The following is a 24,683-nucleotide window of genomic DNA, read 5'->3' as shown; positions in this document are numbered from 1 at the left end:
ACCGCTCTGTGGCGAGGTGATATCGGTGCTCAGCGGGGAGACCGCTCCGCGGCGAGGTGATATCGGTGCTCAGCGGGGAGACCGCTCTGTGGCGAGGTGATATCGGTGCTCAGCGGGGAGACCGCTCTGCGACGAGGTGATATCGGTGCTCAGCGGGGAGACTGCTCTGCGGCGAGGTGATATCGGTGCTCAGCGGGGAGACTGCTCCGCGACGAGGTGATATCGGTGCTCAGCGGGGAGACCGCTCTGCGCGACTCTGGATTTAACAAATCCTTTTCAGTTTTAGGGATCAAATTGATGGCGGCGTCTTCCATTGGTTCAGGCAGTTGTTTGATCTCTTGGCCTCAGAGTCTCCATTAGTCCCTTTTATCCCTGGAGCTCCTCTTCCTCTGGTGCACTCGCCGCTCCTCTGGTGCACTCGCCGCTCCTCTGGTGCACTCGCCGCTCCTCTGGTGCACTCGCCGCTCCTCTGGTGCACTCGCCGCTCCTCTGGTGCACTCGCCGATCCTCTGGTGCACTCGCCGATCCTCTGGTGCACTCGCCGATCCTCTGGTGCACTCGCCGATCCTCTGGTGCACTCGCCGATCCTCTGGTGCACTCGCCGCTCCTCTGGTGCACTCGCTCCCCGGCTTCTGGAAGGGAATATTTTCCAAAAATGACAGAATTCTTCCTTTTCTTACATAATTTTAGATTTATACAATTTTTGATAATATTTACTGAATACACTACTAATCTGTTCCGGAGATTTAACTATTTGTGCACCTATCCAACTTATTATTTTTTTATTAATAATTATATTTGCCAAAAATGTACCCACTTTTTCCCCCTCTGCAAAAAACCGAGCCGCCCTGAAATAAGGATGTTTGTCCACGCGGCCTCCCGGTCTCTATAAGATATTGTTCTTGGGTATTCTCCCGGCTTTCTCTTTTAAATGGGGACTCCGTGCGCTCAATAACTGAGGAGTCCGACACCGACCCAGGTCCACAGTCCTCGCCTCCCTTTCCTCAGTTATTCCCACCTATCTCAAGCCTGTTACTGCGGGCCTCAGTCCTTAGTTCTCCGCGGTCCTCATTTCTCCGCGGTCCTCATTTCTCCTCAGTTCTCCGCAGTCCTCATTTCTCCTCAGTTCTCCGCGGTCCTCATTTCTCCTCAGTTCTCCACGGTTCTCATTTCTCCTCAGTTCTCTGCGGTTCTCATTTCTCCTCAGTTCTCCACGGTCCTCAGTTCTCCACGGTCCTCAGTTCTCCACGGTCCTCAGTTCTCCACGGTCCTCAGTTCTCCACGGTCCTCAGTTCTCCACGGTCCTCAGTTCTCCACGGTCCTCCACGGTCCTCAGTTCTCCTCGGTTCTCCACGGTCCTCAGTTCTCCACGGTCCTCAGTTCTCCACGGTCCTCAGTTCTCCACGGTCCTCAGTTCTCCACGGTCCTCAGTTCTCCACGGTCCTCAGTTCTCCTCGGTCCTCAGTTCTCCTCGGTTCTCCTCAGTTCTCCACGGTCCTCAGTTCTCCTCGGTCCTCAGTTCTCCTCGGTTCTCCTCAGTTCTCCACGGTCCTCAGTTCTCCTCGGTTCTCCTCAGTTCTCCACGGTCCTCAGTTCTCCTCGGTTCTCCTCAGTTCTCCACGGTCCTCAGTTCTCCACGGTCCTCAGTTCTCCTCAGTTCTCCACGGTCCTCAGTTCTCCTCAGTTCTCCACGGTCCTCAGTTCTCCGCGGTCCTCAGTTCTCCGCGGTCCTCAGTTCTCCGCGGTCCTCAGTTCTCCGCGGTCCTCAGTTCTCCGCGGTCCTCAGTTCTCCGCGGTCCTCAGTTCTCCGCGGTCCTCAGTTCTCCGCGGTCCTCAGTTCTCCGCGGTCCTCAGTTCTCCTCGGTTCTCCACGGTCCTCAGTTCTCCTCGGTTCTACACGGTCCTCAGTTCTCCTCGGTTCTCCACGGTCCTCAGTTCTCCTCGGTTCTCCACGGTCCTCAGTTCTCCTCGGTTCTCCACGGTCCTCAGTTCTCCTCAGTTCTCCACGGTCCTCAGTTCTCCACGGTCCTCAGTTCTCCTCAGTTCTCCGCGGTCCTCAGTTCTCCTCGGTTCTCCACGGTCCTCAGTTCTCTGCGGCAACATTAATTTTGTTTTAAAAGCGTTACATTTTTCTCAAGTGTAATTAATAAGTCCTCCACCGGTGGCGCTCTGCTCCGTCTCCTGCATACGATCCCTCACCTTTATGGAACCATCTGTAATTAAAGTCACATCTGGTTGAGCCCCCCCCCCCCCCATATTCTCTAACCTTGTAACCGCACGTAACATTCCTCTCACCATCTTTGGATCTCGCCCCCCATTCCTTCCCTCAATCTCTGCCCCCCCCCCCCCCCCCCCGCGCTCTTTCCCAGGGAGGATGTAGGTGTCCGGTATTTGCTTAAACCGTTTTATTTCTGTCTTGTTTCCGATCCTGCAGCGGCCGCCTGTTAGCGTTAGAGCCGGGGTCTATTAGATATAATCAGGGGTTAATACGGCGTTGGGTGGCGAGGTGTCCGTCTGGATCCGTGCATCAGGATCCAGTCAGAGGGCGACATCCGGAGAGGGTGCGCTCACAGGTGCGCTCGCTCCTTTACTCACATCCAGAGATTATTCATGTATTTTATGCACTGATATAGCGCTATTATATTCTGCCGCGCTTTACATCAGCATCGCACTGTCCCCAGGAGCTCACAATCTAAGGTCCCTATCGGTCTGTCTCCGGAGTGTGGGCGGAAACCGCAACACGGGGAGAACATACAGACTCCATGCAGATGGATTCAAACCTAGGACCCCAGCGCTGCAAGGCGCCAGTGCTGACGACGGAGCCGCCGCTAACCGCCGAGCCGCCGCTAACCGCCGAGCCGCCCATTATCCCCTTTATCCAACCTCCTCTCTTCCACATATTGACGCCTCTGCAGCAGGACAACCCCGACTCTCACCAAATCCTCCACTAACCCCTGTCCGCTTCAGGACCCCGACCGAGACCACCAACGGAGCGGGGGCGCTCCACCCCCGCAGTAGATCTCGCAGACGGCGTCTCCACCGGCTTCTACACGTGGACCGCCCGCATACTCCGGATCACGGCGGTGAGGGGAGGGGCGTCAAGCGCCAGACACACCCATGCTCCTCCCCCTTTTCACCACGCTCCTCCCCCTTTTCACTTATTTTAAGTCCCCTTCGGCTACTTTCACACTAGCAGTATTGCGGATCCGGCAGGTTCAGGAAAAAACGCTTCCGTTACTGATAATACAACCGTCTGCAGCGATCCGTAACATTGCCCGGACGGATCCGTCATGGACTCTATTGAAAGTCACTGGGGAACGGATCCGTTTTCTATTGTGTCACAGAAAGCAGATCCGTCCCCATTGACTTACATTGGGGGTCATGCCGCCTCGCTCCGCATCCCAGGACGGAAAACAAAGGACAACATGTTGCGGTTTGCTCTCCGCTCTGGGATCGCAACTAAACAGAACATAATGCCCTTTGAGCGCTCCGCACCACACCGCACCACACCGCTCCGCACCACACCGCACCGCTCCGCACCACACCGCACCGCTCCGCTCCGTTCTGTTCGGTTTTGTCCCTTTGACAATGGGGACAAAACGGAAGCATTTTTTCGGGTATTGAGCCCCTGTGACGGATCTCGATACTGGAAAATATTGACGCTAGTGGGAAAGTCGCCTTAGTGTACTTTAACATACAATCGTTTGGTTGCTGCTCCATATATACACCTCCTCCTCCATATATACACCTCCTCCTCCATATATACACCTCCTCCTCCTCCATATATACACCTCCTCCTCCTCCATATAGACACCTCCTCCTCCATATATACACCTCCTCCTCCTCCATATATACACCTCCTCCTCCATATATACACCTCCTCCTCCATATATACACCTCCTCCTCCATATAGACACCTCCTCCTCCATATAGACACCTCCTCCTCCATATAGACACCTCCTCCTCCTCCTCCATATAGACACCTCCTCCTCCTCCTCCTCCATATAGACACCTCCTCCTCCTCCTCCATATAGACACCTCCTCCTCCTCCTCCTCCATATAGACACCTCCTCCTCCTCCTCCATATAGACACCTCCTCTATATATACACCCACCCCCCATATACTTACACCCCCAGCTTTCCCCAGACCCCGAACGCTCCATGATGGCTGTGGCTGCACAGCTGAGGGACCGGGTCATTGTGGCGGCAGGTGACCTGAGGTTTGGGTCCCGCACCGACCCCGTCACATGATTCGGGTGTTACAACCTGATCCCCGGAGGGCCATTTAATCTGTCATGTGATCGCAGTGTCGGGAGGATGGAATTGCAGGGGATATGTCTCGGAGCCGCCGCTCGTGTGCCCGCAGTCTGAGAGGTGCCGCTCCTCCCGAGCGCTAGGTAGTGGCACTACAAGTCCCAGCATGTATGTCTGCCATTGTGTTCGTTGCCGTCATAGTTTGTTTTTCTTTCTCTCCTTCAGATCTGAAGATCAGTTTGTGGGTGAAGGAGGAGCCCCCCACCACGGCCGGGCCCCCGCGCCGCTCTCCATGCCCCCGCCGAGCATCGGGCGTCTAACGCAATGTGTGTTTGTCAAACCATGGAAGTGGGGAAGTACGTCCAGAGCGCAGTGTGCGACCGGGGCCGGGGGGTCCTGCTGGAGCCGTTCATCCATCAGGTGGGGGGCCACAGCAGTATGATGCGCTACGATGACCACACTGTCTGCAAGCCCCTCATCGCCCGCGAGCAGCGTTTCTACGAGTCCCTGCCCCCGGAGATGAAGGAATTCACCCCGGAATATAAAGGTGAGACCCCGGGTGTAAGAGGCTATTACAGGGGTGGGGCCGTTTATAGGCCCTGTACACCCCCAATCACATGTGCACACAAAGCCGGCACCGCTTATCTCCTAGGGACTTGCAGGATAGGGGCAGCAGCTCACACTCCGCTGTGTCTGTAGCCTTTGGAGGAAGGCCGACCGCCTCTCAGGTGCTTCACGCTGGCTGCCATTTTGTTTCAATTGTGTGTCAGTGAAATCGTCTCTTTATTTATGGGGGACGTTGCTCTCGCAACCCAGTGACTGCTACACATATGTAGTCAGATGTAGGGGGAGGTGCTGTAGCGCAACCCGGGGGGGTGGGACGTCGTAGTGCAGCGCGGCCCGGGGGGTGGGACGTCGTAGTGCAGCGCGGCCCGGGGGGTGGGACATCGTAGTGTAGCGCAACCCGGGGGGGTGGGACGCCGTAGTGCAGCTCAGCCCGGGGGTGGGACGTCGTATTGCAGCGCGGCCCGGGGGGTGGGATGTCGTAGTGCAGCGCGGCCCGGGGGGTGGGACGTCGTAGTGCAGCGCGGCCCGGGGGGTGGGACGTCGTAGTGCAGCGCGGCCCGGGGGGTGGGACGTCGTAGTGCAGCGCGGCCCGGGGGAGGTGGGACGCCGTAGTGCAGCGCGGCCCGGGGGGTGGGACGTCGTAGTGCAGCGCGGCCCGGGGGGTGGGACGCCGTAGTACAGCACAGCCCGGGGGGGTAGGACGCCGTAGTGCAGTGCGGCCCGGGGGGTGGGACACGGTGGTGCAGCACAGTCCGGGGGGGTGGGACGTCGTAGTGCAGCGCGGCCCAGGGGGGTGGGACGCTGTAGTGCAGCGCAGCCCAGGCAGACATCGTAGTGCAGCTCGGCCCGGGGGAGGTGGGACGCCGTAGTGCAGCGCGGCCCGGGGGGTGGGACGTCGTAGTGCAGCTCGGCCCGGGGGAGGTGGGACACCGTAGTGCAGCACGGCCCGGGGGGTGGGGCGCCGTAGTGCAGCGCGGCTCGGGGGGTGGGACGCCGTAGTACAGCACAGCCCGGGGGGGTAGGACGGCGTAGTGCAGCGCGGCCCAGGGGGTGGGACGCCATAGTGCAGCGCGGCCCGGGGGGTGGGACGCCGTAGTGCAGCGCGGCCCGGGGGGTGGGACGTCGTAGTGCAGCGCGGCCCGGGGGTGTAGGACGCCGTAGTGCAGTGCGGCCCGGGGGGTGGGACACGGTGGTGCAGCACAGCCCGGGGGGGTGGGACGTCGTAGTGCAGCGCGGCCCAGGGGGTGGGACGTCGTAGTGCAGCGCGGCCCGGGGGGTGGGACGCCGTAGTGCAGCGTGGCCCGGGGGGTGGGACGCTGTAGTGCAGCGTAGCCCAGGCAGGCGGAGGGGCGCCGTGGTCCATCCCAGGCAGGGGGAGGGGCGCCGTGGTCCAGTCGGAGTGCTCGGTGCTATCTCCCCACTCATGAGCTGTCTTCTCTCTGCGCAGGAGTGGTGTCCGTCTGCTTTGAAGGGGACAGCGATGGCTACATCAATCTGGTGGCGTACCCCTACATGGAGAGCGAGGCGGCCAATCATGAAGAATTTCCGGAGCGAGACCATCCCAGACGCAAGCACTCCCGCCGAGGCCTGCACCGCGGCAGCAGCACCGACCACAAGGACGAGCGGCCGCTTCTCTCCGGGGAAAACTCAGAGAGGTAACAGTCTGCGGCTGATCTGGGGCCCCCGTACACACTGGAGCTGATCTGGGGCCCCATTTGGGCAGGGTCTGGGTGCATGGAACGGCCCTACACTCTCAAACTATGGAGGGTGGACCTCGGTCTAAACCAGTGCCCACCCTCATCCTTAACACTGCAGCTCTGCTCCGTCAGTAACGGGGTCCTCCCATTAGTCTAGTGTGCTGAGGATTGGGGTCCCCGCTCAGGGCCCCCCTGGTTCTGGCAGTGGGGGGCGCATGTACAGTATTGCCGTGTGATGGGACTGTGAAGGGATAAGCGGCGCCGGCTCAGCAGTGTAAATGATGGGGGTTTTAATGTTTGCAGCGTCCCTGAGATGAAGAGCCCGAAGCTGGAGCTGCAGTCGGAGGCCCCCTTCCAGATGCTGGACGGGAACAGCGGGGTGAGCTCGGAGCGGATCAGCTACAACCCCTGGAGCCTGCGCTGTCACAAGCAGCAGCTGAACCGCATGCGCTCCGAGTCCAAGGACCGCAAGATGTACAGTATCCTTGTGTGGGGTAGGGAGTAGTGCAGTCCGCTGAGAGTATTCCTCCTTTGTTGTCATGGCTTAACTCCACATCCCAGAATTCCTCCTGCTGGAGAACGTCGTCCACCACTTCAAGTTCCCGTGTGTCCTGGACCTGAAGATGGGGACGCGGCAGCACGGCGACGACGCCTCCGAGGAGAAGGCCGCCCGGCAGATGAAGAAGTGCGAGCAGAGCACGTCGGCCTCGCTGGGCGTGAGGGTGTGCGGCATGCAGGTATCGGGGCTGTAGTAGGAGGCGATGGGTGGAGGCGGGGCTTTGTCGGGGGTCTGGGGCAGGGGCGGGGCTTTGTCGGCGGTCTGGGGGGCAGGGGCGGGGCTTTGTCGGCGGTCTGGGTGGCAGGGGCAGGGCTTTGTCGGGGGTCAGGGCGCTGGACGTCGCTCATCACCCACAGATCCTCACCTCCCTCTATCCCCCCCCAGGTCTTCCAGATGAACACGGGGCACTACCTGTGCCTGAACAAGTACTACGGGCGCGGGCTGAGCGCGGAGGGCTTCCGCCAGGCGCTGTACCAGTACCTGCACAATGGCGTCAGCCTCCGCATGGACCTGTTTGAGCCCATCCTGATCAAACTGCAGCGCCTGATCTCCGTGCTGGAAAGCCAGGCCTCCTACCGCTTCTACTCCAGCTCCCTGCTCATCATCTACGACGGACTAGACCGCCCGCGGACAGGGGACCCCCAGGAAACGCCCCCCATCGTGGACGTCCGCATGATAGACTTTGCCCACAGCACGTACAAAGGCTTCCGGGATGATCTGACGGTGCACGACGGGCCGGACAAGGGCTACGTGCTGGGCCTGCGCAACCTGGTCAGCATCCTGGAGCTGATCCGCCAGGACAACCAGTAGGGGGCGTCGCCCTCACGCCTCAACCGGGACCTGTATAGACTTCCATATAGAGAGCGTATATACCAGATCTATATATCGTCTGCAGCGCGGGGGTTAAATGTCCATTATTTCATTTCTGTGCGGAGGCGGGTACACGCGGCGGCACGCGCGCTCCGTCTCCTGCTTTGTTACTTCATGTCGGGCGCGCGCTGAAGCTGAGTCCTCGTGCAGCGCTCTGCGGGGTGAGGCGGACTCCACCGCCATACGGGTGCGGAGCGCGGCCAGTATTAATGACTGTGTCAGTTGCCGGATGTTCTTCCCAAGGAAGACTGAAGATAAAGGAGAAGTAACGGCGGCCACAGCGGCCGGGACCCCCTCCCCCGCAGCGCTGATCCTGCGGAAAAACCGCTGCGGCACTGGCGTCTGTGGCCCCCGGGTGTTGGTGCGGAAATCTGGGTATTTGCGCAGTGATTGGGGCCCCGGCTGCGATTCCTCACACACCGCAGGCGACCAAAGCTTTTATCCGGAATTCTGTGTCCTGCACCCCCACTGAGGCAGAGTCTGCTGCCCCCTCATGGTGGAGGGGATGCCCCACCCACTGGGGGCGTGGTAATGGAGGAAGATGCCCCACCCACAGGGGGCATGGTAATGGAGGAGGGAATGTTCCACCCACAGGGGGCATGGTAATGGAGATGTCCCACCCACAGGGGGCGTGGCAATGGAGGAGGGGGTGTCCCACCCACTGGGGGCGTGGTAATGGAGGAAGATGCCCCACCCACAGGGGGTGTGGTAATGGAGATGCCCCACCCACAGGGGGGGGGGGTAATGGAGGAGGGGGGGTCACAGGACGTAATAATATTGGTTGCTGTAAATCCTCTGCCGTCTTCTCCAGTCACACCCAGAGCTGCAGGCACAACTTGCAGAAAAGACTCTTCTCCCAGAATGCAGTGGGGCACTGGCATTGTGGTATATCGGCTAAAGGGCATCAGCAGAATCGGTGCCGCTTTACATGTGACTGGAGTATAAGATGTAGAAGGTGGCGGCGGTCCTCGGGTGGGCAGATGAGATGTGGGGGTGCAGCGGCTCTGGGGTCCGGTCCCCCCATCAGCGCAGACGCAGTAATGAGCATTGAAGGCGGGGGAGGGGAGGTGGCAGCGCAAACAGAGAGGACAGCCAGTTTCAGAAAAAGGGGAGGGGCAAAAAGAGCAGGAAGTACCGCCTCCTACCATGTCTTATGTGTTTCTGCTCAGCATACCCAGTTATAGGTCAAAAGTGTTCACTGTGTGGCCCCTGGCGCCGTGGCCCTCAGATTTGTATTTGTCACCAGTGTATGTCTCACTTTTTTTTTATTAAACAATAATCACAAACGTATGTTCTATTATATATTGGCTGTGAGTGCAGCTCTGGAGTATAATGCAGGATGTAACTCAGGATCAGTACAGGATAAGTAATGTATGTACACAGTGACTGCACCAGCAGAATAGTGAGTGCAGCTCTGGAGTATAATGCAGGATGTAACTCAGGATCAGTACAGGATAAGTAATGTATGTACACAGTGACTGCACCAGCAGAATAGTGAGTGCAGCTCTGGAGTATAATACAGGATGTAACTCAGGATCAGTACAGGATAAGTAATGTATGTACACAGTGACTGCACCAGCAGAATAGTGAGTGCAGCTCTGGAGTATAATACAGGATGGAACTCAGGATCAGTACAGGATAAGTAATGTATGTACACAGTGACTGCACCAGCAGAATAGTGAGTGCAGCTCTGGAGGATAATACAGGATGTAACTCAGGATCAGTACAGGATAAGTAATGTATGTACACAGTGACTGCACCAGCAGAATAGTGAGTGCAGCTCTGGAGTATAATGCAGGATGTAACTCAGAATCAGTACAGGATAAGTAATGTATGTACACAGTGACCGCACCAGCAGAATAGTGAGTGCAGCTCCGGAGTATAATACAGGATGTGACTCAGGATCAGTACAGGATAAGTAATGTATGTACACAGTGACTGCACCAGCAGAATAGTGAGTGCAGCTCTGGAGTATAATACAGGATGTAACTCCTGATCAGTACAGGATAAGTAATGTATGTACACAGTGACTGCACCAGCAGAATAGTGAGTGCAGCTCTGGAGTATAATACAGGATGTAACTCGGGATCAGTACAGGGTAAGTAATGTATGTACACAGTGACTGTACCAGCAGAATAGTGAGTGCAGCTCTGGAGTATAATACAGGATGTAACTCAGGATCAGTACAGGATAAGTAATGTATGTACACAGTGACTCCACCAGCAGAATAGTGAGTACAGCTCTGGAGTATAATACATGATGTAACTTAGGATCAGTACAGGATAAGTAATGTATGTACACAGTGACTGCACCAGCAGAATAGTGAGTGCAGCTCTGGAGGATAATACAGGATGTAACTCAGGATCAGTACAGGATAAGTAATGTATGTACACAGTGACTGCACCAGCAGAATAGTGAGTGCAGCTCTGGAGTATAATGCAGGATGTGACTCAGGATCAGTACAGGATAAGTAATGTATGTACACAGTGACTGCACCAGCAGAATAGTGAGTGCAGCTCTGGAGTATAATACAGGATGTAACTGAGGATCAGTACAGGATAAGTAATGTATGTACACAGTGACTGCACCAGCAGAATAGTGAGTGCAGCTCTGGAGTATAATGCAGGATGTGACTCAGGATCAGTACAGGATAAGTAATGTATGTACACAGTGACTGCACCAGCAGAATAGTGAGTGCAGCTCTGGAGTATAATACAGGATGTGACTCAGGATCAGTACAGGATAAGTAATGTATGTACACAGTGATTGCACCAGCAGAATAGTGAGTGCAGCTCTGGAGTGTAATACAGGATGTAACTCAGGATCAGTACAGGATAAGTAATGTATGTACACTGACTGCACCAGCAGAATAGTGAGTGCAGCTCTGGAGTATAATACAGGATGTAACTCAGGATCAGTACAGGATAAGTAATGTATGTACACAGTGACTGCACCAGCAGAATAGTGAGTGCAGCTCTGGAGTATAATACAGGATGTAACTCCGGATCAGTACAGGATAAGTAATGTATGTACACAGTGACTGCACCAGCAGAATAGTGAGTGCAGCTCTGGAGTATAATGCAGGATGTAACTCAGGATCATAGCCATACATTAAAGGGATACTTCTGATGATGTCATACAGTGCCATTAGTCACCATAGGGTTTCATGGTATAGACGGTACGGGGGCTCTGCAGGGTGGATCTCATTGTGTTCGCTAAAATACATACACTACTTGCAAAAAGTGCAGAATATTTGGATTGTGGGTGAAATTTCTGGATGAACCTAAGATGGCCTCTGACCTTTACAGGAGAACTTAATGTGACCTTCTCTAACCTTCTGAAGCAGTGTTTCAGGACCTTTTGCGCACCAGGTGTTTGATCCATTAATTGCCCCTTCAATTTCCTGGTCAATAAGTATTGGTATTAAACAGTCCTCCTCATCATGCTGCATATATACCCAGCACTGGGGTCTGTGAGATGCTGACATCTTGTGGCGGTATACCCAGCACTGGGGTCTGTGAGACGCTGACATCTTGTGGCAGTATACCCAGCACTGGGGTCTGTGAGACGCTGACATCTTGTGGCGGTATACCCAGCACTGGGGTCGGTGAGACGCTGACATCTTGTGGCAGTATACCCAGCACTGGGGTCGGTGAGACGCTGACATTTTGTGGCAGTATATCCAGCACTGGGGTCTGTGAGATGCTGACATCTTGTGGCGGTATACCCAGCACTGGGGTCTGTGAGACGCTGACATCTTGTGGCAGTATACCCAGCACTGGGGTCTGTGAGACGCTGACATCTTGTGGCGGTATACCCAGCACTGGGGTCTGTGAGACGCTGACATCTTGTGGCAGTATACCCAGCACTGGGGTCGGTGAGACGCTGACATCTTGTGGCAGTATACCCAGCACTGGGGTCTGTGAGACGCTGACATCTTGTGGCGGTATACCCAGCACTGGGGTCGGTGAGGCGCTGACATCTTGTGGCGGTATACCCAGCACTGGGGTCGGTGAGACGCTGATATCTTGTGGCGGTATACCCAGCACTGGGGTCTGTGAGACGCTGACATCTTGTGGCAGTATACCCAGCACTGGGGTCTGTGAGACGCTGACATCTTGTGGCAGTATACCCAGCACTGGGGTCGGTGAGATGCTGACATTTAGTGGCAGTATACCCAGCACTGGGGTCTATGAGACGCTGACATCTTGTGGCGGTATACCCAGCACTGGGGTCTGTGAGACGCTGACATCTTGTGGCAGTATACCCAGCACTGGGGTCTGTGAGATGCTGACATCTTGTGGCAGTATACCCAGCACTGGGGTCGGTGAGATGCTGACATTTAGTGGCAGTATACCCAGCACTGGGGTCTATGAGACGCTGACATCTTGTGGCGGTATACCCAGCACTGGGGTCGGTGAGACGCTGACATTTTGTGGCAGTATACCCAGCACTGGGGTCTGTGAGACGCTGACATCTTGTGGCAGTATACCCAGCACTGGGGTCTGTGAGACGCTGACATCTTGTGGCAGTATACCCAGCACTGGGGTCTGTGAGACGCTGACATCTTGTGGCAGTATACCCAGCACTGGGGTCTGTGAGACGCTGACATCTTGTGGCGGTATACCCAGCACTGGGGTCTATGAGACGCTGACATCTTGTGGCAGTATACCCAGCACTGGGGTCGGTGAGACGCTGACATCTTGTGGCAGTATACCCAGCACTGGGGTCGGTGAGACGCTGACATTTTGTGGCGGTATACCCAGCACTGGGGTCGGTTAGACGCTGATATTTTGTGGCGGTATACCCAGCACTGGGGTCGGTGAGACGCTGACATTTTGTGGCAGTATACCCAGCACTGGGGTCGGTGAGGCGCTGACATCTTGTGGCGGTATACCCAGCACTGGGGTCGGTGAGACGCTGACATCTTGTGGCAGTATACCCAACACTGGGGTCGGTGAGACGCTGACATCTTGTGGCAGTATACCCAGCACTGGGGTCGGTGAGACGCTGACATTTTGTGGCAGTATACCCAGCACTGGGGTCGGCTTCTGAGAGAGGAGATCACTGGAGCCACAACTTCTTACCTTTTCTATAAACTTCACCCAAGTGAAAACATCCCACATTTTTGGGAGCAGTGTGTGTGAAATATGGGAGAAGAGCGTGGTGTGGCCCCAGTAGAGGTCCAGGCATGGGCCACAGGCTGCACTTTTCTGAACTATTTCCGTGGTCACACATGGAGATTTTGGAGCTGGGAGCTTTTCTCATGTAGTCACCAACCATGTGGTGTGAACTGAGCCCTCGAGCCACAGGGCCCCAGATGGTGGCGGAGGTCGGATCCCACAGGGAATGCTTCGTCAGGGGCCATAGTGCACAATTAAGGACGCCAAGTCCGCTGTCATCCTGTCAAAGGGCAAGACGGATGAGCTCCAGGAGCTACCTGTGCACCGGCCCAGGAGGAGCCTGAGTGGAGGATGGGAGTGGTAGTGGCTCCGGCTGTCAGTCAGCCACAGTCACTTTCCTCATTCCGTTGCTCCCTTGGGCCATCCTGTGAAAAGAGGGCACACCCCGGGATCGAGGGAGGACGGACAAGGGACAATAAGGCCCCTTCCACACGGGTGCAATGCGTGAGGTGAACTCCGGACCCATCCACTTCTATGGGGCTGTGCCCATGCGCGGTGGTTTTCATGCATCACTTGTGCGTTGTGTGAAAATCGCAGCATGCTCTATATTTTGCGTTTTTCATGCAACGCAGGCCCCATAGAAGTGAATGGGGCTGGGTGAAAATTGCAAGCAAGTGCGGATGCGGTGCGATTTTCACGCATGGTTGCTAGGAGACGATCGGGATGGAGACCCAATCATTATTATCATTTAAAACATGGTTAACAACAACGAAATTGTCCTCGGGTTCGCCTTTGAATGAGATGCTGATACCATTACTTTCCTTGACATACGGGCGATAATGGAGAGACTTGTGACGGACCAGTATAGGAACGCCACCGCCACTAATTAATCACCCAACCCCCACCAAAGGGGTATGCCGAGGGGTCGATGCCTCCGGGTAAGGAGAAATCTTTTTACGAAGCTACAGACAGATTTCGGGGTGGGGGGTACCCGCAGACAATTTTAAAGGAGGCCTTCAAAAATGCAAAACAAACAAAAAATAATAATCGGACAGACCTCCTGGTTCCAAAACATAGGGCCAAAGACGAACCCCAAATGCTACGCATTATCTCCCCCTATGATGTAGCTAATCGCGAAGTCATCTGACGTCTGATCGCCCCTCAGTTACGTACCGCCGAGGGAAGAGTATAAAAGAGCGGCTCGTCCAAGGCCACTTTACACCTCCGACAAAGAAGGGTACATGGCTGCACTGTTAACCCCTCGGTGTCTTCAGGTGCGGTTCATGACGTGCTCTGTGACGCGTCAATTTTGATGTAAATTTGTTTTCCCTTAGTCCTAACAGCAGCACAAGTGGGGTACTTGCCCCCGTGAAACTGGTCAAGACAGGCGGAATTTTTAATGAACAAAAATTCCTGCCTAAGTATCCTAATTAGTAATTAGCTAATTGAGCCCCTGCCCCATATAACCCGGCCCCAACTGGACGGGGCTGCTTTATAACAAGTAAATGACAATAAATCACACAAGGGGAGGGAAATTTGTGTGCTGCTGTTAGGACTAAGGGAAAACAAATTTACGTCAAAATTTACGCTTCCCTTTCGTCCTAACCAGCAGCACAAGTGGGGAAGTAGCACGAACCTCACCCAAATTGGGAGGGCTCCCTACTCCCCTCTCAGGAGAGGGCGGCACTTAAAACTGATTGTCCAAAGGCCATTCCCTCCGTCTGTCTAGACTCTAGACGGTAATGCGAAATGAAGGTGTTCAGAGAACTCCAAGAGGCGGCTGCACAAATCTGATCCAGGGGGATCAGTTTCTTCTCCGCATAAGAGGTGGATACAGCCCTGGTAGAATGGGCGGAGACAAAAGAAGGAGGCGTCAAGTCTTGGGACAGAAAGGCCAGACTGATTGCCTCTTTAATCCACCTGCTCAGAGTGGGTTTTGAGGCCTTCAGACCCCTGTTTTTCCCTGCATAGGTCAGAAGGAGGTTTTCCGATCTTCTAAATTCGCTTGTTCTGTCCAAATATATTCTAAGACCTCTTGAGATGTCCAATGTACGGAGCCTCTCCTCCTCGGGAGAAGCCGCAGCCGGTGAAAAAGTGGGCAGACATATCGTCTGATTGATATTAGAAAAGGTAGGAACCTTTGGTAAAAAGGTTGGCAAAAACCTTAACAGGACCTTGTCCTGAAGGATCTTTAAATAGGGCTCAGAAGCCCCCAGAGCCTCAAGTTCCCCAACTCTCTTAGCTGATGTGATAGCTAGTAAGAATGTGATCTTTAGGAATAGGAACCTCAAGTCCACCTCATTCAAAGGCTCAAAGGGGGGGGACACATAACCCTTTTAGAACCACCGTTAAGTCCCACTGTGGGATTGGTCTCAGGATTCTGGGTTTAAGCCTCTCGGCTCCCTTCAGGAACCTCTTGATTAGGGGGTCCTGAGAAATCGGTCTGCTAAGGCATGCCGATAAGGCAGAGACGTGAGCTCTGAGAGTAGATGGGCTTAGACCCTTGTCTAGACCATCCTGGAGGAATTGTAGAATAGCGGATAGAGGAGGGTCTGAGGCAACTACCTCTCTGTTATTACACCATTGCAGGAATATTCTGTAGATTCTAGAATACTTCTTGCTTGTAGATTCCGCTCTGGAGTGAGAAATTGTTCTCAGGACCTCCACAGATAACCCTCTAGCTTCTAGAAGGGACCTGTCAATCTCCAGGCTGTCAGATTGAGCCTCCTCAGATCTAGACAGGGACCTGTGTCCTGATACACAAGGTCCTGTATTAGGGGAAGTCTCCAATAATTGCCCTGACTCATCTTCATGAGCTGGGTGAACCAAGACCTCTTTGGCCAGAATGGCATGATGGCAATCACCGAGGTCTGGTCTTGCTTGATCTTCATCAATACCCTCGGTATCATGGAAATTGGAGGGAAAATGTATGCCAGCCTGAACCTCCACGTTATGGACAGAGCATCTATCGCTACCGGGTTGTCCTCCCTGTACAGGGAACAGAATCTGCTCACCTTGGCGTTCAGTCGGGTAGCCATCAGGTCGATTTCCGGGGTGCCCCACCGCTGGACAATCATAGAGAAGATACTCTTGTTCAGGGACCATTCCCCTGGAACTGGTAGACCCCGACTCAGGCGATCTGCCACTATATTGAGATCCCCCTTGATATGGACTGCCATTAGGTGGGATAGGTTAATCTCTGCCCAAGAGAGAATAGAACCCACCTCCCTCAGGAGGGTTTGGGATTTCGTCCCTCCCTGTCTGTTCAGGTAAGCGACCACAGTAGTGTTGTCTGTCCGGACTCTCACCGTCTGACCGCGGATGAGAGGAGCAAAATGAAGGAGGGCTAGTTTGACCGCTCTCAGCTCTCTCCAGTTGGATGAGAGGATTTTCTCCTGAGGATTCCAAGTACCTCGTACTGGGTTGTCCTCCAGATGGGCCCCCCAGCCCAGCAGAGAAGCGTCCGTGGTCAATGTGACCCAACGAGGTTGGATCAGAGACCTCCCATCCTTTAAGTTCTTCCACCACTTGAGCGAAGAACGGACTTCTACCGACAGGGAGTGCATTCTGTCTAGGTCTTTGGGCTTGCGACTCCAAGCTGCTAAGACCTCCTCCTGAAGAGGGCGTAAGTGCCATAAGGCCCAAGGAACTGCCTCTGCAGATGCTGACATGTGGCCTAACATCCTCATAAGAACCCTTATGGAGACTCGTCTGGGCGGTATAAGAGACTGTGCGGCTTTTATTACTCTGTCCCTCCTCTGTGGGGACAGGTGTAGGGTCATCAGTTGTGAATCGATCACGAACCCCAAGAACGTTCTCGTGGTTGACGGGACTAAGTGCGACTTGTCCCAATTTATCAACCAACCCAGACCTTGGAGAATCTGGAGAGCTTGTTGAAGCTGACTCTGCAGGACGTCTGCGTTTGCGGCTTTTAAAAGCCAATCGTCCAAGTACGGTACGACCTCTAGCCCAAGAAGTCTTAAATGGGCGACCACAGGAGCCACTACCTTTGTGAAGGTGTGCGGAGCTGAGGATATGCCGAAGGGCAATACAGCAAACTGGTAGTGCTTCACTACCCCTTGCAAGGCCACAGCAACTCTGAGATATTTCCTGTGTGCTGGGCAGATGGGAACATGAAGGTAAGCATCCTTCAGGTCTATAGTTACCATCATATCTCCTGGGTTCAGGATGTTTAAGACAGAGCGAATGGTTTCCATCCGGAAACGCTTCTTCCTGATGAAGCGATTTAAGTAACGTAAATCGATGAATATCTGCCAGTCTCCTGATGGTTTTGGTACCAGAAAGATGGGGGAATAAACCCCCCGCCGCGATTTGTGATGCTCCTTTCTGTATATACTGGAGAACCGAGTCTTCCAGGATTAATTGTTTGTCGGGTGCTAACGTCCTTGTTAGGACGAACTTGTCCCGAGAAAGGGAAATTAAATCTATTGTGTACCCTGACGCTATCACTTGTAGCACTCAAGGGTCTGGAATTTTTTGCATCCAAAAACTTTTGAATAGACTCAAACGTCCACCGACTGGGGGACTGAAAACTGGTCCTTCCTCTGGGACACCGGGGGGAGGGGGATTGACGGGCTGTGGAGAGTCATAGATCAGCCCTGCGGTTTCCACGACCCCTACCTCTCTTACTACCTTCAGAACGCCTCTGGGTTCTGTCTCCCCCCTGAAATCTTCCTCCTCCTCCTCGACCCCGAAAGGACTGCTGGGGGAGGGATTTACCTTTCTTGTCCGCTAAGTTCTCCATGAGAGAATCTAATTCAGAACCGAACAATCTACCTGGTTCATAGGGAAGGGAGCAAAGGTTAAACTTGGACGTGTTGTCCGCCGCCCATGGTTTTAACCAGAGTGGGCGCCTGCTGGCTGAGGAAAGCGCCATAGACTTGGCCGCTAATTTTAATTGTTGTTGGGAGGAATCTGTTAGGAAGTCAATCCCCAGGAGGAGAGTTTTGAATTGGTCCAGGATGTCGTCCCGGGCAACCCCAGAATCCAAGCCTGATTGGATTTTGAGAGTGCGCGCACGGATAAACTCTGATACTTCAGAGCACGCTATAGCAACCGAGGCAGAGGCGGAGGCAGCCGAGTAGTTGCGTCTAAGCGTGCACTCTGCTCGTCTGTCTAGGGGGTCCTTTAGGTTGCTGCCGTCGTCTGAGGGGACTAGGGTTCTTTTGGAGAGCTTCGATATGGCCATATCCACCTTTGGAGGTGGAACCCAAACTAAAGAATCCGCATCCTGTAGAGGGAACATTAGTTTAAACCTCTTTGTTAATACTGGACCCTTCTCCGGGTGTTTCCACTCGGTTGCCATTAATTTAAAGACTCGTCCACTTTAAAGGCCCTTGGCCCCCTAGAGGTGGACTGTGGCGCTTCCCCTTGCTCAACATCATGGTCCCTCGACCTGATGGAGCGTAACAGTCTTTGGGTTTTTTCGGCCGGAAAGAGGAAGGCCGAACTCTCTTCCTCAGAGGAAGAATTGTCCTCAATGGAGACGACATCTTCAGACATGGGTACAGGACCAGGAGAAGCCTGTCTGGGCCTCTTGTTAGAGACTGCTCCCTTAATCTCGGCAATGGACGTATCCATGAACTGCTTCATCCAGGAAAACATATCCACCACCGTTGGTTCTAGGTCCGCTGGTCTGGGACGGCAGCCTGGGCATCGATGGAATTCGTACGAATCCGGCAATGGGGTGCTGCAGCTGGAGCAGGCGAGATGTTTCTGCTTCTGGGTAGATTTGCCTAAGACACAGAGCACAGAATAAGAATTTGGACCCAAAATGGTACAAAAAAAGGAGAGCAGTACCTTACCATGAGGTGGCGATGCCATCTTAGAAGAAAGCAAGGTGACTTCAAGAAAAACTTCCTGAGCGCAGGAGTAATCAACAGCAGAAGTCAGTTGAGCTCAGAAAACTGAGAGCAACATTGACCTGCCTCACACAGGTGCCTTAAATAGCACAAGGGGGAGGAGCTATAGCCACTCCCCCACCCTGGAGGTGGATTTCCAGGTTAAAGTGAACAATTTTAATAAAAAATAACCTAACCTCCCTAATTCCCCCCATTGGGAGCCCCAGCAAAACTGAGGGCACGAACTTAAGGTATTTTTTACACAGGGAAGCGCTGAACACAGCGCTGGAGGTCGGAGCTGCGGATAGGAAGTGACGTCAATGACGCACTTCCGGTACTCGCGAGACGCCGGAGGAGCGAAGCGACTGCTTCAGCGGCACACGAGGAGGGAGGCAGGAAGCCAAACCGCCGCCATCTCCCCCCTGCATCTGATATGACTGACACAGATGGGGAAACCCAGGACCACAGATGTGAACACCGCTAAGCGAGGAGCCACAGCAGGCATTGGTCCACCGGAGGCACGCTCCCACCGTGGTAGGAGAGGGCAGGCTCAGGATACCTAGAAAAAACAAAGGGCAGAATTAAAGATTATAATAACCATCTTAATTCTATGGCTAATTATGGGAGACTCCAGTAAGGAGTCTAGCCTGTCCTGGAGTCCACAGGACAATAAAAAAGCAACCCCGTCCAGTTGGGGCCGGGTTATATGGGGCAGGGGCTTAATTAGTTAATTACTAATTAGGATACTTAGGCAGAAATTTTTGTTCATTAAAAATTCCGCCTGTCCTGACCAGCTTCACAGGGGCAAATACCCCACTTGTGCTGCTGGTTAGGACGAAAGGGAACAAACAGGTCCTTCAGGTCGGGGACTTCGGTAACTGCAGAAGAAAGGGGCGATCATCTGCCAGTGCGCGTGTCCCATGGACTATAGAGGGAAACCAGTGAGCGCTGAGGAGGGGGTCCTCCAACATGGGAATGACATAGTGAAAAAGACTGGCACGCCTGTGGCATCACATGTCAATGAGTTTCAGGGGGCCCTAAATGCCTTAGGTTCTCGGATTGGTCCCACCTTCTCCCCGGGGACAGGAAGATCCTCCAGAAGGAATGTGCATGGATACATCGGTCCCAGTCCCCCCTCGGGGTCAATGAGGGACTGACCTTCTCCTGATTTCTCTGAGTCCGATGGTACAATAACTGGCGCCTCCTCTCCTTATCCGACACGTCGGGCCGGTCTAACAACTAATCTGTAATGTCCTGGAACTGGCCGGCCAGGCTAACGACTAATCTCTAATGTCCTGGAACTGGCCGGCCGGACTAACAACTAATCTGTAATGTCCTGGAACTGGCCAGCCGGACTAACAACTAATCTCTAATGTCCTGGAACTGGCCGGCCAGGCTAACAACTAATCTGTAATGTCCTGGAACTGGCCGGCCAGGCTAACAACTAATCTGTAATGTCCTGGAACTGGCCGGCCGGGCTAACAACTAACCTCTAATGTCCTGGAACTGGCCGGCCGGGCTAACAACTAATCTGTAATGTCCTGGAACTGGCCGGCCGGGCTAACGACTAACCTCTAATGTCCTGGAACTGGCCGGCCGGGCTAACGACTAATCTCTAATGTCCTGGAACTGGCCAGCCGGGCTAACGACTAATCTCTAATGTCCTGGAACTGGCCGGCCGGGCTAACAACTAATCTGTAATGTCCTGGAACCGGCCGGCCAGGCTAAAGACTAACCTCTAATGTCCTGGAACTGGCCGGCCGGGCTAACGACTAATCTCTAATGTCCTGGAACTGGCCAGCCGGGCTAACGACTAATCTGTAATGTCCTGGAACCGGCCGGCCGGGCTAACAACTAATCTGTAATGTCCTGGAACCGGCCGGCCGGGCTAACGACTAACCTCTAATGTCCTGGAACTGGCCGGCCGGGCTAACGACTAACCTCTAATGTCCTGGAACTGGCCGGCCGGGCTAACGACTAATCTGTAATGTCCTGGAACTGGCCGGCCAGGTTAACGACTAACCTGTAATGTCCTGGAACTGGCCAGACGTCGGAAGCACCGGATAAATATCATAATCAACGAATATTACTTTTCATTTGATAACAAGGACTCTCTTTACATAACTTATAGGGTGTTATGGACGGTTTATACTTTCTCGTCTGGGGGCATTACTATTATTTAGGGCACTAATGAAGGCATTACTATTACTGGGGGCACTAATGAAGGCATTACTATTACTGGGGGCACTAATGGGGGTATTACTGTTACTGGGGGCACTAATGGGGGCATTACTATTACTTAGGGCACTAATGGAGCATTACTATTACTGAGGGGCACTAATGGGGGCATTACTATTACTGGGGGCACTACTATTACTTAGGGCACTAATAGGGGCATTATTATTACTGGGGGGCACTAATGGGGGCATTACTATTACTGGGGGCACTAATGGGGGCATTACTATTACTGGGGGGCACTAATGGAGGCATTACTATTACTGGGGACACTAATGGGGGTATTACTATTACTGGGGCACTAATGGAGGCATTACTATTACTGGGGGCACTAATGGAGGCATTACTATTACTGGGGGCATTACTATTAATGGGGGCACTAATTGGGGCATTACTATTACTGGAGGGGCAATAATGGGGCATTACTATTACTGGGGGCACTAATGGAGGCATTACTATTACTAGGGGCACTAATGAAGGCATTACTATTACTGGGGGCACTAATGGAGGCATTACTATTACTTGGCACTAATGGGGGCATTACTATTACTATGGGGCACTAATGGGGGCATTACTATTACTTAGGGCACTAATAGGGGCATTATTATTACTGGAGGCACTAATGGGGGCATTACTATTACTGGGGGGCACTAATGGAGGCATTACTATTACTGGGGGCACTAATGGAGGCATTACTATTACTGGGGGCACTAATGGAGGCATTACTATTACTGGGGGCACTAATGGGGGCATTACTATTACTTAGGGCACTAATGGAGGCATTACTATTAATGGGGGGCACGAATGGAGGCATTACTATTACTGGGGGCACTAATGGAGGCATTACTATTAATGGGGGCACTAATGGGGGCATTACTATTACTGGGGGGGGCACTAATGGGGTATTACTATTACTGGGGGCACTAATGGAGGTATTACTATTACCTGGGGCACTAATGGGGGCATTACTATTACTTAGGGCACTAATGGAGGCATTACTATTAATGGGGGGCACAATTGGAGGCATTACTATTACTGGGGGCACTAATGGAGGCATTACTATTACTGGGGGCACTAATGGGGGCATTACTATTACTTAGGGCACTAATGGAGGCATTACTATTAATGGGGGGCACGAATGGAGGCATTACTATTACCTGGGGCACTAATGGGGGCATTACTATTACTGGGGGCACTAATGGAGGCATTACTATTACTGGGGGGCACTAATGGGGCATTACTATTACTGGGGGGCACTAATGGAGACATTACTATTACTGGGGGCACTAATGGAGACATTACTATTACTGGGGGCACTAATGGAGACATTACTATTACTGGGGGCACTAATGGAGACATTACTATTACTGGGGGCACTGATGGAGGCATTACTATTACTGGGGGCACTAATGGGGGCATTACTATTACCGGGGGCACTAATGGGGGCATTACTATTACCGGGGGCACTAATGGGGCATTACTATTACTGGGGGCACTAATGGAGGCATTACTATTACTGGGGGCACTAATGGAGGCATTACTATTACTGGGGGGCACTAATGGGGCATTACTATTACTGGGGGGCACAACTATTATTTGGGGGCACTAATGGAGGCATTACTATTAATGGGGGGCACTAATGGAGGCATTACTATTACTGGGGGGCACTAATGGGGCATTACTATTACTGGGGGCACTAATGGGGCATTACTATTACTGGGGGCACTAATGGAGGCATTACTATTACTAGGGGCACTAATGGAGGCATTACTATTACTGGGGGGCACTAATGGGGGCATTACTATTACTGGGGGGCACTAATGGGGCATTACTATTACTGGGGCACTAATGGAGGCATTACTATTATTGAGGGGCACTAATGGGGGCATTACTATTACTGGGGGGCACTAATGGGGCATTACTATTACTGGGGGCACTAATGGAGGCATTACTATTACTGGGGGCACTAATGGAGCATTACTATTACTGAGGGGCACTAATGGGGGCATTACTATTACTGGGGGCAATACTATTACTGGGGGCACTACTATTACTGGGGGCACTATTGGAGGCATTACTATTACTGGGAGCACTAATGAAGGCATTACTATTACTGGGGGACACTAATGGGGCATTACTATTACTGGGGGCACTAATCGAGGCATTACTATTACTGGGGGCACTAATGGAGCATTACTATTACTGAGGGGCACTAATGGGGGCATTACTATTACTCGGGGCACTACTATTACTTAGTAATGCCCCTATTAGTGCCCTAAGTAATAGTAATGCCCCTATTAGTGCCCTATTACTGAGGGGAACCAATGGGGGCATTACTATTACTGGGGGGCACTAATGGAGGCATTACTATTACTGGGGGCCACTAATGGAGGCATTACTATTACTGGGGGCACTAATGGAGGAATTACTATTACTGGGGGCACTAATGGAGGAATTACTATTACTGGGGGGCACTAATGGAGGCATTACTATTACTGGGGCCACTAATGGAGGCATTACTATTACTGGGGGCACTAATGGAGGAATTACTATTACTGGGGGCACTAATGGAGGAATTACTATTACTGGGGGGCACTAATGGGGTATTACTATTACTGGGGGCCACTAATGGGGCATTACTATTACTGGGGGCACTAATCGAGGCATTACTATTACTGGGGGCACTAATGGAGCATTACTATTACTGGGGGGCACTAATGGGGGCATTACTATTACTCGGGGCACTAATGGGGGCATTACTATTACTGGGGGGCACTAATGGTGGTATTACTATTACTGGGGGCCACTAATGGAGGCATTACTATTACTGGGGGCACTAATGGAGGAATTACTATTACTGGGGGCACTAATGGAGGAATTACTATTACTGGGGGGCACTAATGGGGTATTACTATTACTGGGGGCACTAATAGAGGCGTAACTATTACTGGGGGCAGTAATGGGGACATTACTATTACTTAGGGCACTAATGGGGGGCATTACTATTACTTGGGGCACTAATGGGGACATTACTATTACTGGGGGCAGTAATGGGGACATTACTATTACTTAGGGCACTAATGGAGGCATTACTAGTACTGGGGGGGCACCCTGACAGCCCAGTATTGACACCGCATTGCCTCCAAGAAGAGTCACAACAGAACCTCAAACCGCAAAGAACCCCAGAAAACGCAACTCCTATGGGGGAGGGGGAAGCGGCTCAGCATCACGTGACCTAAATTTCAACAAGCGCCCATAAGTTCTACCATTTCCGGACTACTTCAACTGTGATTGGCTGAGATTAATCATGTGACTCTACCTGCGGCACGTCAGTCACTAAACCACGCCTTCTGTTAGTAACTTCCGCATTGCTGGAAGCGTCTCCATGACAGCAAATCCCGGACCTCCTATTGGGCGCCTGCTTGTCCAATACCGTCATAGCAGTGCGTCACTCGCTGATTGGTGAATTGGTCTTCCTTATAGGAGGGGTTTAACCTCGTGACCTGAAATATCCAAT

General features: G+C 53.1%; 1 protein-coding gene across 1 annotated transcript in view; it reads left to right on the top strand.

Moving 5' to 3' along the window:
* Nucleotides 1-9,237, top strand: part of IP6K1 (inositol hexakisphosphate kinase 1) — a 15,890-nt gene extending 6,653 nt beyond the window's left edge. The window contains exons 2-6 of the mRNA XM_044273340.1: nucleotides 4,480-4,801; nucleotides 6,269-6,476; nucleotides 6,822-6,997; nucleotides 7,080-7,255; nucleotides 7,462-9,237. Of these exons, the coding sequence (XP_044129275.1) occupies nucleotides 4,579-4,801; nucleotides 6,269-6,476; nucleotides 6,822-6,997; nucleotides 7,080-7,255; nucleotides 7,462-7,887 (1,209 nt within the window). The 5' untranslated portion in view covers nucleotides 4,480-4,578 and the 3' untranslated portion in view covers nucleotides 7,888-9,237. The remainder of the gene's footprint in view (nucleotides 1-4,479; nucleotides 4,802-6,268; nucleotides 6,477-6,821; nucleotides 6,998-7,079; nucleotides 7,256-7,461) is intronic.
* Nucleotides 9,238-24,683: the final 15,446 nt, after the last annotated feature.

This window comes from Bufo gargarizans, unplaced genomic scaffold (genome assembly GCF_014858855.1).
Source record: "Bufo gargarizans isolate SCDJY-AF-19 unplaced genomic scaffold, ASM1485885v1 fragScaff_scaffold_587_pilon, whole genome shotgun sequence".
In the NCBI taxonomy this organism is placed as follows: Eukaryota; Metazoa; Chordata; class Amphibia; order Anura; family Bufonidae; genus Bufo; species Bufo gargarizans.
Note: the sequence above shows the minus strand (reverse complement) of the source record. Positions and strands in the feature narration are given on the sequence as shown.